At 44.3% G+C, this 16,517-nt stretch overlaps 1 protein-coding gene across 3 annotated transcripts in view; it reads right to left on the bottom strand.

The window, feature by feature from the left end:
• The window catches only part of IQGAP2 (IQ motif containing GTPase activating protein 2), a 416,293-nt gene that overhangs the window by 203,817 nt on the left and 195,959 nt on the right, over window positions 1-16,517 (bottom strand). For all 3 annotated transcript variants that reach the window (XM_040341144.1, XM_040341136.1, XM_040341153.1), the window contains exon 3: window positions 3,706-3,862. In XM_040341144.1, coding sequence (XP_040197078.1) covers window positions 3,706-3,862 — 157 coding nt within the window. The remainder of the gene's footprint in view (window positions 1-3,705; window positions 3,863-16,517) is intronic.

Here is a 16,517-nt window from a genome sequence, read left to right on the forward strand (position 1 = left end):
CTCGGGCGACTTGCATCGACTTCTATACAGAAGTCATTTTGCAAGTGGCCTCCAGGACGCCTTGCCGAGTCGCCCCTGAAGTCGTGCCGTTCCAGTGTGAACCGCCTCTAAAGGTTAGGTATTTTATTAAAAGATGTATGTAAACAAAAAAGTATCCAATTTAAAAATCTTGTTTAAAAAAGGAAGATCCAATTACTCCAAAGGAACATCCGCAGATGACACTATGTCAGGCAGTCTCGGGGACTGGATGGCGTGCGTTCCACAGACCGAACCGAAAGAGACTAGAAGCGCCGGAAGTGACGGAATGTGCACCAAGTTGGTAATACCTAACCTTTACGGTGGTATGTTATGAGAGTGTTTTTTCCATGTGGACACCCGAATGCTTTGAGCATACAGTGGAGCGCCATCTTCCCCAGGGGAGGCGGAGTTCCTAGGTGATCAACCGAGAATTTCACTCTTTGGATGTGCAAAGCTGGTAGACATCCACAAAAAGACTTGCAGCTGCAATTGCAGTGAAAGGTGCTTCTACAATGCTCAGAAAATCTCAGAAATACTCAGTTCCCGAGGTTTTCCGAGTACAGCCAAGGTGTCCTTGACCCTTTCTGAGTGTTTCCGGAGCTCTCCAGTGACCCCCCCCCCCACATGTGGTATTGCATTCCATTGAAGTCAATGCAGAACAAATTATTTTCGTTTCTATTGACTTCAATGGGGAAACTCGCTTTGATATGCAAGTACTTTGTATTACGAGCATTCTCCTGGAACGGATTATGCTCGTAATCCAAGGTTCCACTGTATGGATTCAAGGGGCTGAATACAAATGCACGCCACACTTTTCACATATTTGTAACACATTTTGAAAACCAGTCATCATTTTCCTTCCACTTCACAATTATGTTCCACTTTGTGTTGGTCTATCACATAAAATCCCAATAAAATCCATTTATGTTTTTGGTTGCAACATGACAAAATGCAGAAAATTTCAAGAGGTATGAATACTTTTTCCAAAACACTGTAGCAAGCTGCTTGCTGTAGGCAGGAAGGAGGGGCCAGGAGCCCCAGCGAGGGACCCGAGAAAAGGAGGATCCAGGCTGCTCTGTGCAAAACCACTGGACAGAGCAGGTAAGTATAACATGTTTGTTTTTTTTAAAGAAAACAAAAAGGAGACTTTAGTATCACTTTTAAGGTCCGCTTCATAAAGCATTATGCAGCTAAACAACTGCCCTATGCAAAACTGTTAAATTCTAAAGATTTTCAGAGCAGTTATATACTTTCATTAAAAAGCTGGGAAAATTTTACATCCATGAGCTGCCTTCCAAGTAGTAAATGAGATTTCTGTAATGATAGACAAGATACTAACACAGTGGAACCTCAGATTACGAGCATAATCCGTTCCAGGTGAATGCTCGTAATCCAAAGTACTCGCATATCAAAGAGAGTTTCCCCATCGAAGTCAATGGAAACGGAAACAATTATTAGTTCCACATTGACTTCAATGGCATGCAATACCGCATGTGGCCAGAGGTGGGGGGGGGGGGCGCCGGAGAGCTTCAGAAACACAAAAAGGCCAGAGGACAGCTTAGCTGACCTCGGAAAGGCTCGTGAACAGAGTATTTCCAAGCATTTCCGAACGGCGCCGATCGCCTCGGGCACCCCCCCCCCACCTCAGACCAAACGAGGTACTGTACACCGCTGTGGCTTAAATCCTGCTCGTTTTGCGAGACAAACTTCGCAAACCGATTCAGGATTTTTAATAAATACAGTGCTCGTACTGCGAAACGCTCATTAACCGCGTTACTCACAAACCGAGGGTTCCACTTTATGTGCATTCTTGTTGGTCTCCTCACCCCGTTTTTAATGTAAATTATGTTGACTGTACCTTCCTACTGCAGACAAGTAGATGGGTCTGCCTCTCGTTAGCTGACAGAGATTGACCTAAGGCAGACCCACCAACTTGTCTGCATCAACAAGATTCAAGTATTTATAACAGCAGCAGTGCAGATCTGACAAGGCCATGTAATGACAGAGGGCCATATTCTCAGAAGAGTTACGAGGGTGTATCTCAGGAAACTCTGTCGTATCTCTGTTTTTTGACCCGCGCATCTATGCGAGTGATTCCTAGAATAATTTTTGCATAGATACGCTGTAGATCCGACAGGTGTAAGTCACTTACACTGTCGGATCTTAAATGTAATTTTCCGCCGGGCGATAGGTGGCGTTTACGTTCAGGTCTCATTTGTTTATGCAAATGAGCCGATATGCCGATTCCCGAATGAAATCGTGTCGCGTAACCGTCGCTTACGTCGTTTGCGTAAGGTTACCCCTGCTATATGAGGGGTAACCTTACGCCAGTCCCACGTATGCCATGTTAAGTATGGCGTCGGGTCCGCGTCGTCTTTTCCCGTCGGGTACGTCGTTTTCGTAAGTCGTTCTTGAATACGACTTTACGTCAATGACGCACACGTTGGCATCATTGACGTTTTCCGTCGAGAACTGGAGCATGCGCACTGGGCTATTTTAAGCCCGGCGCATTCGCAGTTCGATCGGCACGGGGGCGCGCTTAATTTAAATACAAGCCGTCCCCTTTGAACTACGCGGGTATATGCCGGGCCTTTTACACTACGCCGCCGCAAACTACGGAGCAAGTGCTTGAAGAATACGGAACTTGTCCAGTAAGTTGCGGCGGTGTAGTGTAAATAGCTTACGCGATGCCGCCGCAAATTTTTGGAGAATCTGGCCCAACGTATGTTCAATTTCCTGACCTAATGCTCCCTTACCAATATTGTAAAAATTGGTTGGTTTATTTTAGAGTCAAATGTTTAAAAAACATGACACACGAGGGATCCACACTGTTCAGCAGATGCGTTTCACACAAAGTGCTTAATCATTGCTGGAATGCAATGATTACGCACTTTGTGTGAAACGCGTCTGCTGAACAGTTTGGATGCCTCGTGTGTCATGTTTTTTCAAACTTTTAACCCTACAATTAAAAGGACACTAAAGGCAAACTTTTTTTTTTTTTAAATAACAAACATGTTATACTTACCTCCACTGTGCAGCTCGTTTTGCACAGAGTGTCCCGGAACCTGGTCGTCTGGGGTCCCTCGGCGGCTGTCTCGGCTCCTCCTCGCAAAAGCTTTCCACCTTTACACCGCGTCATCTGCTGTGATTGACAGCAGCGCCAGCCAATGGCTGCGCTGCTATCAATCCATCCAGCCTAGCCAATCAACGGCCAGGCTGGGAACCAAAGAGGATCACGTGGACGCGCTCTGGACTTTCGAGGGGTCAGGTAAGTAAAACGGGGGTTCGGGGGGGCCGTTGGATGTTTTTTCACCTTAATGTATAGGATGCATTAAGGTGAAAAAACATTTACCTTTACAACCCCTTTAACCAACAAATTTTTCTTCATCTCTGGATGTGCCACTTTTTCTCTTTGTTGCATGGACTTTCCAGGTTGCCGACCTCGGCAGGCACCCAGTCTTTTTGCCACAGTAGTATCAAGAGATCTTTCATTTGCAGACAAGCCTTGGAGCCGTGTACACTCTACTTCTCTTTAGCTTTAAATGCTACAAGGATTTTCCGCAGTGTCTCAGTCTCTTCCACAACCCCAAAATTGCCCAAAAAGTGTCAGATTTACAGAACTTCTCAAGACAGGCAACACGTTTTTAAAAAGATTGCGAGCAAAATGAAAAAAAGACAGGCAAGTACCTTAAACCGTGTTTGCTCCACATCATAAATTTTCTTTTCTGAGATCATCTTTGGAGCAAAGAACCTTCCTAACTTGGCCAGGTAGACTCCATTTCTTAGGCCTTCTTCCAGCTCTGTGGTTGGGGGCAGCTCTTCAACCAGACAGGCTTCCATCCACCTGCAGAAAACCAAAGGGAAAGCTTAATACCGGACAATATAGGACCAGATAAGTTAATGGGATCATTTTATAGCTTGCATTTTCCTTTGCCAATTTAATCATATATCCCAGGCCAGGTGCAAGATATGGAACAATGAGAGAGGGAAGAAAAAAAAATCTGATACACACTTGAACATCTCAGCATATGTGTTTAATTTAACATCCATGGAAGCCAAACATGTCCAGGTGAAGTAAAGTGCAGTGGAAGAGAGAAATCGCTCTGGACGGCGCAGACACTGAAGATCGAGTGACAGCTTGTATTCCCATGAAGCTCTATGAAAAACAGTCAGGTTATTTTAGGAATATAAAACCTGCACAGAACTGTCATGATTCAGAGGCTGTGACTATTCAAACATTATAAAGTGATGGACCTCTTAGACTTTGAGACTTAAAGGGTTACTAAAGGATTTTTTTGTTCCTTTAAAATAACAAACATGTTATACTTACCTCCACTGTGCAGTTAGTTTTGCACAGAGTTGCCCCGATCCACGTCTTCTGGGGTCCCTCAGCGGCTGTCACTGGTCCTTCCCACAAGAACTCACCAGTCATGCAAGAGAGGTCGCATGGTGGTCAGTAATTGCGGGCGCGCTCCCGTAATACAGCGAGCGGCCATAGCCGCTCACTGTATCACTCGGCCCTGCCCCTCGGCGCGCCGCGTCACTGGATGTGATTGACAGCAGCGCCAGCCAATGGCTGTGCCGCTCTCAATCCATCCGCTCTAGCCAATCAGCGGCCAGGCTGAGCGGCGAAGAGGATCTCGGGACCGTGCGCGGGACTTTCGAGGGGTCAGGCAAGTATAAGGGGGGCTCGGGGGGGTGCTAGCATCAGATGTTTTTTCACCTTAATGCATAGATTGCATTAAGGTGAAAAAACATTTTCCTTTACAACTCCTTTAACCAGTTGGTAACCGCCCTATAGCCAAAATACGGCTACAGAGCGGTTCCTGTACTCTAGGAGGGCGTCAATGTACGTCCTCCCAGAGAGTGAGTTGTGATACTACTAGTGCAGTGCCGTCCACCTCGCGAGCAGTGCCGTCCACCCCGCAAGCAGTGCCGTCCACCCCGCAAGCAGTGCCGTCCACCCCGCAAGCAGTGCCGTCCACCCCGCAAGCAGTGCCGTCCACCCCGCAAGCAGTGCCGTCCACCCCGCAAGCAGTGCCGTCCACCCCGCAAGCAGTGCAACAAAGGTCAGGCACCAGTAGGGTGTCCTCTCTGCCCCAAAGGGATAGGGGCCATGCCAGCCTTCCCTATGGCCTTCAAAACCCCCTGTGGCTGCCTTCGAATTCTGGAGCATCAAGTATCCCCCCTTTCACCGCCCAACCAGGTGTACAGGTGAACACCGATAATTTTGACCTGATTGATTTTTTTCATTTAGTTTTTACAGACGAATTATTGTCATCTATTGTGGCCCAGTGCAATCTCTACGCTCAGCAATGTATTGTAAGCAACCCCGATTCCAGCTATGCCCGCCCCTTTCATTGGAGAGACCTGACCGTAGAGGAGTTTAAAATATTCTTAGGCCTGACCTTCAATATGGGTCTCTCAAAAAAAAACAAAGGGTACTCCTATTGGTCTACCAAAGCCATCCACCACATGCCCGTCTTCTCATCCCGTATGCCCAGATCCCGATACTTCATGATTCTACGGTTCCTCCACTATAATGACAACACCCAGTGCCCTCCCCAAAATGACCCTGCTTTTGACAAATTATTTAAAATTCGGCCACTTCTAAAAAAAAAATCTGAAAAATTTCCCCAGTTATATACCCCTCAACAAAATATATCAATAGATGAGTCCCTTGTAAAATTCCACGGCAGGCTGGGCATCAAACAATTCATCCCAAGCAAAAGGGCCCGATATGGGGTGAAGATGTACAAACTGTGTGACCGAGACACGGGGTACATCTACTCCTTCATTGTTTACGAAGGGAAGGACTCCCAACTACATCCCCGCGAATGCCCCGAATACATCGGAACAAGTGGAAAAGTCGTCTGGGAGCTCATCTATCCACTACTTGGAAAAGGATACCACCTTTACGTGGACAATTTTTATACCAGCTTGCCCCTGTTTAGAAATCTTTACCGGAGAGACACCCCAGCATGTGGCACAGTGAGAATAAACAGAAAGGGCTTCCCCCAAAAATTGTTGAATCAGAAGCTGAGACGAGGAGAGACGACGTCTTTACGGAACCAGGAGCTATTGGCTGTCAAGTGGAGGGACAGACGAGATGTCCACATGCTCACCACCATCCACAATGACACCTACGTGGAAGTCCCCAAAAGAAGCGGCCCAGTGCAGAAACCATCTTGTGTCTACGACTACAATTTATTTATGGGTGGCGTAGACTTCAATGACCAGATGATTGAACCCTATCTTCCCTCCGGAAAATCCCGTCACTGGTATAAAAAAGTGTCCATTTACTTTTTCAGTTTGGCCTTCTATAACTCTTATGTTATCTACAAAAAAGCAACACAGAATCCCGTTCCATATCTACTCTACCAAGAAGACGTTATCACCGCCCTTTTGTTCCCTGAAATGCCACCAGACATTCTTCGCACTGATTGCGTGAGCAGACTTCACGAACGGCACTTTCCTGACAAAATCCCCCCCCGTCGAACAGGTGCAGCCCGTCAGAAGAAATGCCGGGTGTGCGCCAGAGGAGGAGTCAGAAGAGACACAACAGTTTATTGTCCCGATTGTCCCTCCCAACCAGGCCTCTGTTTAGGTGCATGTTTCCGCCGTTACCACACTATTGAAAATTATTAGGTAAACAAAATTCAAATTCCCTGTCATTTTCCTCCACACCCCTTATGCCACTGCACTCTACATACCTCTGCCTTCTCCGGAACCGACCCTGGACTGTTATACGACCACGATTTTGCCTAATGCTAAAAATACCTCTGCTTTCTCTGGAACTGACCCTGGCTTGTTATACGACCACTCTTTTGCCTAACCCTAAACTGTACCTACATCTGCCTGCTCTGGAATTGACCCTGGACTGTTTGACCACGTTTTTTGCCTGCCCCTTGGATTGATCTTTTACCCTGCTATGCTAGTGGGAACACAGGGGTCTCACACATGTGAGGGGCTCCAGAATTGTTTTTCTGGATGAAAAAAATAATTTTTTAGTTTTCTCATTCCCAGATTAGGGTCTGGTTGCCCGGAGGCTTCAAAGAGATTTGGGTGGGAGAAGCCTCTACCCCTGTCCCCATTCTTTCCTGGCCTTACTACCAGGACCAATATTTTGGCACTGCTGGCTATGTACCGACTATGAACAATATTGCTGCCTGGACAATTCCATTCATTGTCGCTGACCACGTCCCTGCCTGCTGCCTGGATCAGGGCTCTCCTCCTGTGGACAATTGCACTACTAAAAACACAGGTAATCTTTTTTTGTACCCATTACTCAGCAGAATGTATTTTAGGGTGTAACTCTTGGTATGTACATGCTGTGTTAGAAATATGAAGGGCCTTCAAAAATTTGATAGATTGTAAGGAAATTGGATGTGTAATTTGTGTCCCTACAACACCTCTTGGATGTTGGGTCTCTATGTGGCCAGGCTGTGTAAAAGTCTCACACATGTGGTATCGCCATACTCAGGAGGAGCAGCAGAATATATTTTGGGGTGTAATTTTTGCTATGTACATGCTATGTGTTGGAAATATCCTATAAATGGACAACTTTGTGTAAAAAAAATGCGTTTTCATTTTTTTTCCACATTTTCCAAAAACATCTGCAAAAAAATGAACTGTTCAAAAGACTCATTATGCCTCATAGATTATACGTTGGGGTGTTAGCTTTCCAAAATGGGGTCACTTTGTGGGCGTTTCCATTGTCCTGGTGCTCCAGGGCCTTCAAAAGTGTAATAGGTGGTTGAGAGATTAGATGTGTAATTTATGCTCCTAGAATGCTTGAAGTTGCTACTTCGGTGTTGGGCCTCTGTATGTGGCCACGCTGTGTAAAAGTCTCACACATGTGGTATCGCCATACTCAGGAGGAGCAGCAGAATATATTTTGGGGTGTCATTTGTGGAATATACATGCCATGTGAGAGAAATAACCTGTTATAATGACAATATTGGTATGAAAAAAAAAAAAAAAAAAATCTTAATTTTGCAAAGAATTGTGGGAAAAAATGGCAACTTCAAAAAACTAACTATGACTCTTACTAACTACCTTGGAATGTCTACTTTCCAAAAAGGGGTCATTTGGGGGGTATTTGTACTTTATTGGCTTGTTAGGGTCTCAAGAAATGAGAGAAGCTGTCAGTACTTCAGGTGTGATCAAATTGTTCAATTTTCAGAAATTGGTACCAAAGCTTGTAGACCCTATAACTTTCACCCAGACTAAATAATATCCAATTTTTTTTTTTTTTTTTACCAAAAATATGTAGCAGTATGCATTTTAGGCCAAATGTATGAGGAAAATTACTTTTTTACAAAATGATATGATAGAAATGAAGAAAAATTCATTTTTTTACAAAATTTTCGTTCTTTTTTCATTAATAGCGGGAAAAAAAAAAACGCAGAGGTGATCAAATACCACCAAAAGAAAGCTCTATTTGTGGGGGAAAAAAGGACAAAAATTTCATTTGGTTACAGTGTTGTATGACTGAGTTATTGTCATTCAAAACGTGAGAGCACCAAAAGCTGAAAATTGGTCTGGTTATTAAGGGTGTTTAAGTGCCCAGTTGTCAAGTGGTTAATATAGGTTTCTAAATGATCTAGAATCAGCTTAAAGTGGTTGTAAACCTCAGACATGAAAAATGAACAAAGTATATCCCTCTATAGTGTGTACTTATCTCAAATAAAAGTGTAATTTCTGTTTGCGGATTTGTTCCTCTGCTATCAGCATGAATCACTTCCGACAAGTTTTCCTGACACCAAGAGAACAATGGTGACAAGGGAGGGATGCTCCACCTGATTGACAGCCTCAGATCTGTTCCTGTGTAATGGGGGGAGGGAGTGTCCTTTCCGTCCAATCAGCTCTCAGAGCTATCTTCACTAAGCTCTGCAGAGTGTGACTTTAGTGATCCACCCCCCTTTTTCTGAACCATCAGACAAGCTTTATATATTCTGGACTGTGAACGAATGTAGAGAAAATGAGGCTGCAGGTAAACAGATGTAGGATGATTTGTTTCATCTCTGTCGATCACCTGAGGATAGTCACTTAAAGAGGAAGTAAACCCTAATGGGGTTTACGTCCTCCATGTCTCCCTGCAAAGGTAAAGCATAATGGGCTACCAATGCATCGCATAGTAGCCCATTATGTGACACTTACCTGCAGGAGAAGCCCGCAATGTCACCGTCTCCCTCCATGGCAGCGAGCGTCCATTCTTCACCCCTCTTCTTCCGGGGGCTGCAAACTCCGACTCTGTGACTGGTTTCATTACTATAACCTGAAAGAACTCATTTGCAATCATTTCTACCTGTCCGATAGCACAGAAACCAGAAAGCCAACTGGAAATGTAGCCCCCTTCATAAAAGGGACATGGGCCTAAGAGCCCAAGTGCAAAGACCTTGTCACTGAAGTCCCAAGGACACCAAATCTTGGACATACTTCGAATGATAAATCATGGAATGAATCACTTCAGTATTTAAAATAAACTTGTATCTTACACGCACGCACACAAACCACTGAACCTTCATTTTTTATTTTTTTACACCTTTTTTTTTCCCCTTCTTGTCCCTTTTCTGCACTTCCAGTATTCCCGCCTAGACGAGAACGACATCCCAGTCACCTGCAGCCTCCTGGGACATTGAGGTCACGGATGCCTTGGTATACTCGCCTACTCTCCAGCACTGTGACTATGGTCTCCTCCAGGATCCTCAGTAAGACCCCTGATGATGCACATCACTGTGCTTTATCGGGGGCCCGGCTGTATCTTCTGGTTCTTGTAGTTGCCCCCCTGTTAAAATGCTGCGGCACATCATCAAGGGGCCAGCTTCAAGAACCTGGAAAACACAGCAGCCCTCTTATGATGTATGTTTGGTAACACAAACTGCTAATTAGCCAATCACATGACACCAACTCAATGCATTTAGGCATCTAGACGTGCTGAAGTTCAAACGGAGCATTCGAAAATCGGGAAGAATGGGGATTTAAGAGACTTTGCATGTGGCATGGTTGTTGGTGCCAGATGGGCTGGTCTGAGTATTTCAAAAACTGCCGATCTAGTGGGATTTTCACGGACAACCATCTCCAAGGTTTACAGAAAATGGTCCGAAAAATAAAATATCAAGTGAGCAGCTGGTGTGTGGATGAAAATGCTGTGATGTCAGAGGAGAATGGGCAGACTGGTTTGGGATGACAGAAAGGTAGCAGTAAGCCGGGAAATTGAATCAGTGCGACGTGTCACAGGAGGTGGGACATTGTTACTGTGGCCGTCTATGTAAAAAAAGCGGGAAATCGCTGCTCTGATCCAGGACACCGCAGAGGCTGCAATCGATGGACACCGCAGAGGCTGCAATCGACGGACACCGCAGAGGCTGCAATCGACGGACACCGCAGAGGCTGCAATCGACGGACACCGCAGAGGCTGCAATCGACGGACACCGCAGAGGCTGCAATCGACGGACACTGCATCCGACGGAGTCGGAAAAATACAATTATATATAGAATATAAATATTTTTTTTAAAACAAATTTTCGGTTTTCAACTAAGTGCATCCTGCAATTTCGGTTTCGGCACCAAAACTTCCATTCAGTGCACCCCTAGTTTTTAAAAATCGAAGTTTTGGTCTGATACCCATGACTGCTGCAGGCTAGTAGGCAATATTGTACATACACGTGGATTCCTAAAGACCAAAGGTTGACCACACTACCAGCAAATGAGGCATAACACACACAAGACTCATACAAAGGCAGGTGCACTTTGGAGTGTCTGGATCATGCTCAAACAAGCTCTGTCACTGCACCATGTTGTCACCGGGCCCATTATAACAATGTCATGCGGTTTCCCTGAATAATGGACCACACAACGCCAGTGTTGCCAACAATACAAGTTATTTTTCTTCCATTTCTACAGAAACACACAAAGTGAAGCCATCCCACACACAGATCCACTCTTTGCACTGCAAGTGAAGCAAACATTTATCTGTATGGAGTTCCGCTCTGTTGCCACTGTAATAACAAAAAGCTCTACATACACCGAATGATGATTAAAGCACACTTCACTCCCATGTTATCTCCAAACCCATGAATAAAATATCCCTGCCATGCTTTATGTGCCAACTGCTGGACTGATAACCAGGAACAAATTACAGACACGCTCTAAACTCCAAAGGCACTCCAGCCTCAAACACAGATACAGGGCAATAGACAAGCTAAAATCCCTAGAAGCTTATGAGTATAGATACTACAGATCCAGAAGCGGTGATCTGGTATGGTGATAAACTGAACAAGAAAAACAATTACAGATCACACCAATGAGTGTCAGCAAGATCTAAAATCTTATCAAGGTCATCTCAACTGCTTCATTACTTAAAGTGATTGCAAAGTCTTGTTTTTTAAAGGGGAAAAAATCAACATATTACACTATACCCCATACCCTATCCATTTCATCAAGAAGGACTTAAAGTGATTGTAAAAGCAGATGGCTTTTTATCTTAATGCTTAGAATGCATTAAGACAAAAAACCTTAATGCATCCGCCACCCAACCTGCCTTTACAACTACTTTAAAGCGGCGTTCCACCGTTTATTAAAAGTCAGCAGCTACAAATAGTGTAGCTGCTGACTTTTATCACACCCACCTGTCCCACAATCCAGCAATGCGGCCACCCAAACCTGCGCTCCTCTTCCCCTCCTCTGCACGGCACGCTCATTACTACCGTGGGCACCCGGCTGTGACAGCCTGCGGCTTTCAAGCTGGGCGTGCACTGTGATCTCCTAGTGGCCAGGCAATCTTCTGGGACCTGTGACATGTCCCAGAAGACTGTGGAGAGGGAGGGGCCGCCTAGGCAGCCAAGCAACTGAAGGAGGAAAGTGGACAGGAAGTACCTGTCAAAACACTTTCCAAGGCTGCAGAGCTGGAGAGGGCCACTAAAGAGGTGAGTGATTATACATGGTCTTCTAATAGAGGGAACTACTGGTTTATAAATCATTTATAGAACTAATGGCATCAAAGTGGATGTAAACCTGAAATTGTTTTATTTATTTTTTGATGTCACAATGTACCAGTATAAGATTTCCTGTCATCTGAATTCTGAACCCAGTTTTGCCACAGAGTTAATCCAGCTCTGAGCAATCCTCTTATTGTTCAGTGAAATAAAATGGACTTACAGAGAAAAACCTAAGGCCGCGTACACTCGATCAGTCCATCCAATGAGAACGGTCTGAAGGGCCGTTGTCATCGGTTAACCGATGAAGCTGACTGATGGTCTGATGTGCCTACACACCATAGGTTAAAAAACGATCGTGTCAGAACGCGGTGACGTAAAACACAATGACGTGATGAAAAAAACGAAGTTCAATGCTTTCAAGCATACCTCGACTTGATTCTGAGCATGCGTGGATTTTTTAACCGATGCTTTTGCATACCAACCATCGGTTTTGACCTATCGGTTAGGCGTCCATCGGTTCAATTTTAAAGCAAGTTCTAAATTTTTGGACCGAAGGTTAACTGACCGTTGGGGCCCACACACGATCGGTTTGGACCGATGAAAAGGTCCTTCAGTCTGTTTTCATTGGTTTTGACCGATCGTGTGTATGCGGCCTTAGTCCGTTCCGCCCCCTTGCTGTGAGTGACAGGTTATTTACATATCTCATGCACTAGCCTGGAGACGGGCATTATTTTTTAATTCCCACCCCCACTCCTTTTCTGAAGTCATGTGGTTACTTTTCTGGATTTTGACTGGATGTTAGTGATCATAGCAGAATTTAGTGTAAGGAATACATAGGAAAAAATGCATGTTGACAAGGGGAGTGTAGAGGAGGGCGGGGAGTCTACTGACATCACGACTCCACCCACAGAGCTCCAGACAACAGATCCACCCACAGTTTTTCAGTTCTCATGACAGAGGGGAGACATGTTACAGGTAAGGATACGTGCAGGAGGCATCTATATCCTTATAGATCAGCACTATGGCAGTAGTTTAGAAAGCATGAGAGTGGCTTTACATCCACTTTAAAGTAGATCTAAATAAGAGATCTTTGGAAATATCTAGAAAAGCTCCAGTGGGGGTCTTTCAAATTCTATACATGTCTGATGGCCCAATAATTGCAACGTCTTTCTTTCACTTCAGTGAACTTTGATGATCCCAACAGCCAAATTTCTAATTTTCTCATCACAAAAAGTAGGGCTGCCAATAAACCTAGATCTGAGAACCTCCATACACTTGAACATTTCACTTAGCAAAACATTCCTGTTCATGTGAATGGAGGGACGAGCCTGAGTTGTAGTCAAGCAACGTTTCCTAGACCGAGATGCGGTCATTCTGCTCCAGGCAGAAGAAAGCATTTCTCAGTCTCCTTTTTCCCAGTGATCAGACTAACACTAACTTTGGGGAAAATGGATAAGATGAGAGGCTAATGCCTCGTACACACGATCTGAAAATTGGATGACAGATCGTCCATTCTTTTTTTGCATGTAGTCGTAGATCGAACCTGAAGAGTTTACTAAAATTATGAAAATTCTGATACGACAGAATAAAAAAAAAAATTCTAAGTGATGTCATGTGTTGTAGTGTATTTGTATTGTATTTTTCGGACGACAACTGTGCTGATTAAACGAAAATCGTACGATTTGGTCGGCTCTCGAAAGCTCTGTACGAACGATTCGATTATCGTATAATCGCATCAAAAGCAGTATTTTTCATCCAATTTTCGGATCGTGTGTACGGGCAAAAGGCTGATCTGTGCCAAGAACTGCACATGGGCCAGGATTTACATGCAACTCTGAACCTCTTGGCCCTTACATGTTCAACTGGCAGAACATGTCAATAACATTAACCACTTATGACCCGGACCATTAGGCAGGTAAAGGACCTGGCCAGTTTTTGTGATTCGGCACTGCGTCGCTTTAACTGACAATTGCGTGGTCGTGTGATGTGGCTCCCAAACAAAATTGGCGTCCTTTTTTCCCTCCACAAATAGAGCTTTCTTTCGGTGGTATTTGGTCACCTCTGCGGTTTTTATTTTTTTGCGCTATAAACAAAAATAGAGCGACAATTTTGAAAAAAATTCTATATTTTTTACTTTTTGCTATAATAAATATCCCCAAAATAGATATAAAAAAAAAATTCTTCTCAGTTTAGGCCGATACGTATTCTACCTATTTTTGGTAAAAAAAATTGCAATAAGTGTTTGATTGGTTTGCGCAAAATTTACAAAATAGGGGATAATTTTATGGCATTTTTATTAATAATTTCATTTTCACAGCGGAAAGTGCTATAAAAATGCACTGATTACTGTGAAAATGACAATGGCAGTTTAGGAGTTTACCACTAGTGGGCCCTGTAGGGGTTAAGTGTGACCTCATGTGTGTGTATCTAACTGTAGGGGGGCGGGGCTGGACGTCAGTGATCATCGTTCTTTATATCAGGGAACAGACGATCACTGACATTGCCACAGTGAAGAATGGGGAAGGTGTGTTTACACACACCTCTCCCCGTTCTTCAGCTCCTGTGACCAATCGCAGGACACCGGCAGCGATCGGGGGCGTGGTCACGGAGCTTTCGGATCAGGTCGCGTGCGTGCGACCCACGGCTGGGCTCTTAAAGGCGACGTACCTGTACGTGCCTGTGCCCAGCCGTGCCATTCTGCCGACGTATATGTGCAGGAGACGGTCCTTAGTGATAGTGATAAGGTTTTATTCCTTATTTTATAATGTACAAAATGTGTCATTATTATGTGTTTTTTTCAGCAATTGTGCATGTGAGGATATATGCTTAGTGTCGCGTACACACGACCGTTCTTCATGACGTGAAATTTTAATTTTTTTTAAATTGTCATTAAAAATGACCGTGTGTAGGCTCCAGAGCATTTGTTCATGACGTGAAAAATGGGCATTAAAAATTTAGAACATGCTCTAATTTTTTGCGTAGTTTTTCACGTCGTGAAAAACGGTCGTGTGTAAGCTTTGACGACGTGAAAAAAACGTGCAAGCTCAGAAGCAAGTTATGAGACGGGAGCACTCGTTCTGGTATATTTAGCGTTCCTAATGGAGATAGCACATTCGTCACGCTGTAACAGACTAAAAAGCACGAAGACTGAAAAGCGCGAATAGTCTCTCACCAAAAATTTTACTAACACAAAATTAGCAAAAGCAGGCCCAAGGGTGGCGCCATCCGAATGGAACTTCCCCTTTATAGTGCCGTCGTACGTGTTGTACGTCACCGCGCTTTACTCGAGCATTTTTTTTCACGATCGTGTGTATGCAAGGCAGGCTTGACCAGAATCACGTCGAAAAAACGTTGTTTTTTCTAGAACATTAAAAATGGTCGTGTGTACGCGGCTTTAGTCTCGTGTAGATTACAGCTTACTTTATCAACATCGTAATAGCGCTTGGGGACACTTCTGGGGTGTCTGTCCCGTGTTAAGCTTCTCCCCTCCCTGCGTCATGTGATGCAGCGTCGGGTTGCCATAGCAACTGTCTTATCTCATATGCGCTGATGAAGTCCCACCCATAGGGACATAACATACGGATAGGAAGGTCGTGACGTCACCCGCAGCCATCGTACACACTGGTTCTCACTGATGTTTTACCAGGGCCTTGTTTGTAAGTGCAATATATATATTTTTTTTACATTAAAGTTTCTGTTTGGTGGAGAGTACTAGGTTTCCTTTTTATGCTTTCATGATTCTCACCACACCGGAGTATATTGTGACTTTGCTGATTGATGTCATTATCTGACTCTGGAACGCCTGACTAGAAGCCTGAATCATCATTAACATTACCCGTAAGGGAAGGCGTTAATGACCCTCTATCATTTAAGGGTCGCAGTGTGAGGTGAGCGGCCAATTTTATTACTTGTGGAGGTCCCACATTATTCACATCACCTGCATGTTTATCTATATATCACCATTGAAGATCACAGGGATGTTTTTTTAGATATATGGACTGGAAATTGCGCTGCGCTGTCACTTATATATTACTTCTCAGAGATTTTGAATCATTGACCCTTGGTGTTCAGCTTCTTTATTAGGGTTGTTTTTATTGTGCCGATTTGTATTCTTTATCAGATGCTAGGCCTACCTAAATACACAGTGCAAAATCAGCCAAAACAATGGTGACTAACTATTCAACAGAACAGTCACACGGGGATGGCTGATCTCATCAGCTGCTTCATGTCTATGGCAACTGTTGACCAGTAATGTTTTGGAGAAACTGAACATCCACTGCTTAGAATCACAATGCAAGTTACTGGGCTTCTCTTCTGATCGACAGAAATACACTGCAAGCCTCAAACCAAGATTCATCCTTCCTGCCACAAAGCTGCAAAACCACACAGGCTGAACCCGCCTATCAGTCTCACACTCCGTTTTAAAGAATACTTCTTGAACAAGACCCAGGGAGATTTAACAATGAATGTGTCAACTATACCACCAATGGCTTCATTAACAGGCTGCAACATTGTGTAATCCAGTGTTGCCAACCGTCCGTATTTTTACGGACAGTT

The sequence above is a fragment of the Rana temporaria genome, chromosome 1, assembly GCF_905171775.1.
Source record: "Rana temporaria chromosome 1, aRanTem1.1, whole genome shotgun sequence".
Lineage (NCBI taxonomy): Eukaryota > Metazoa > Chordata > Amphibia > Anura > Ranidae > Rana > Rana temporaria.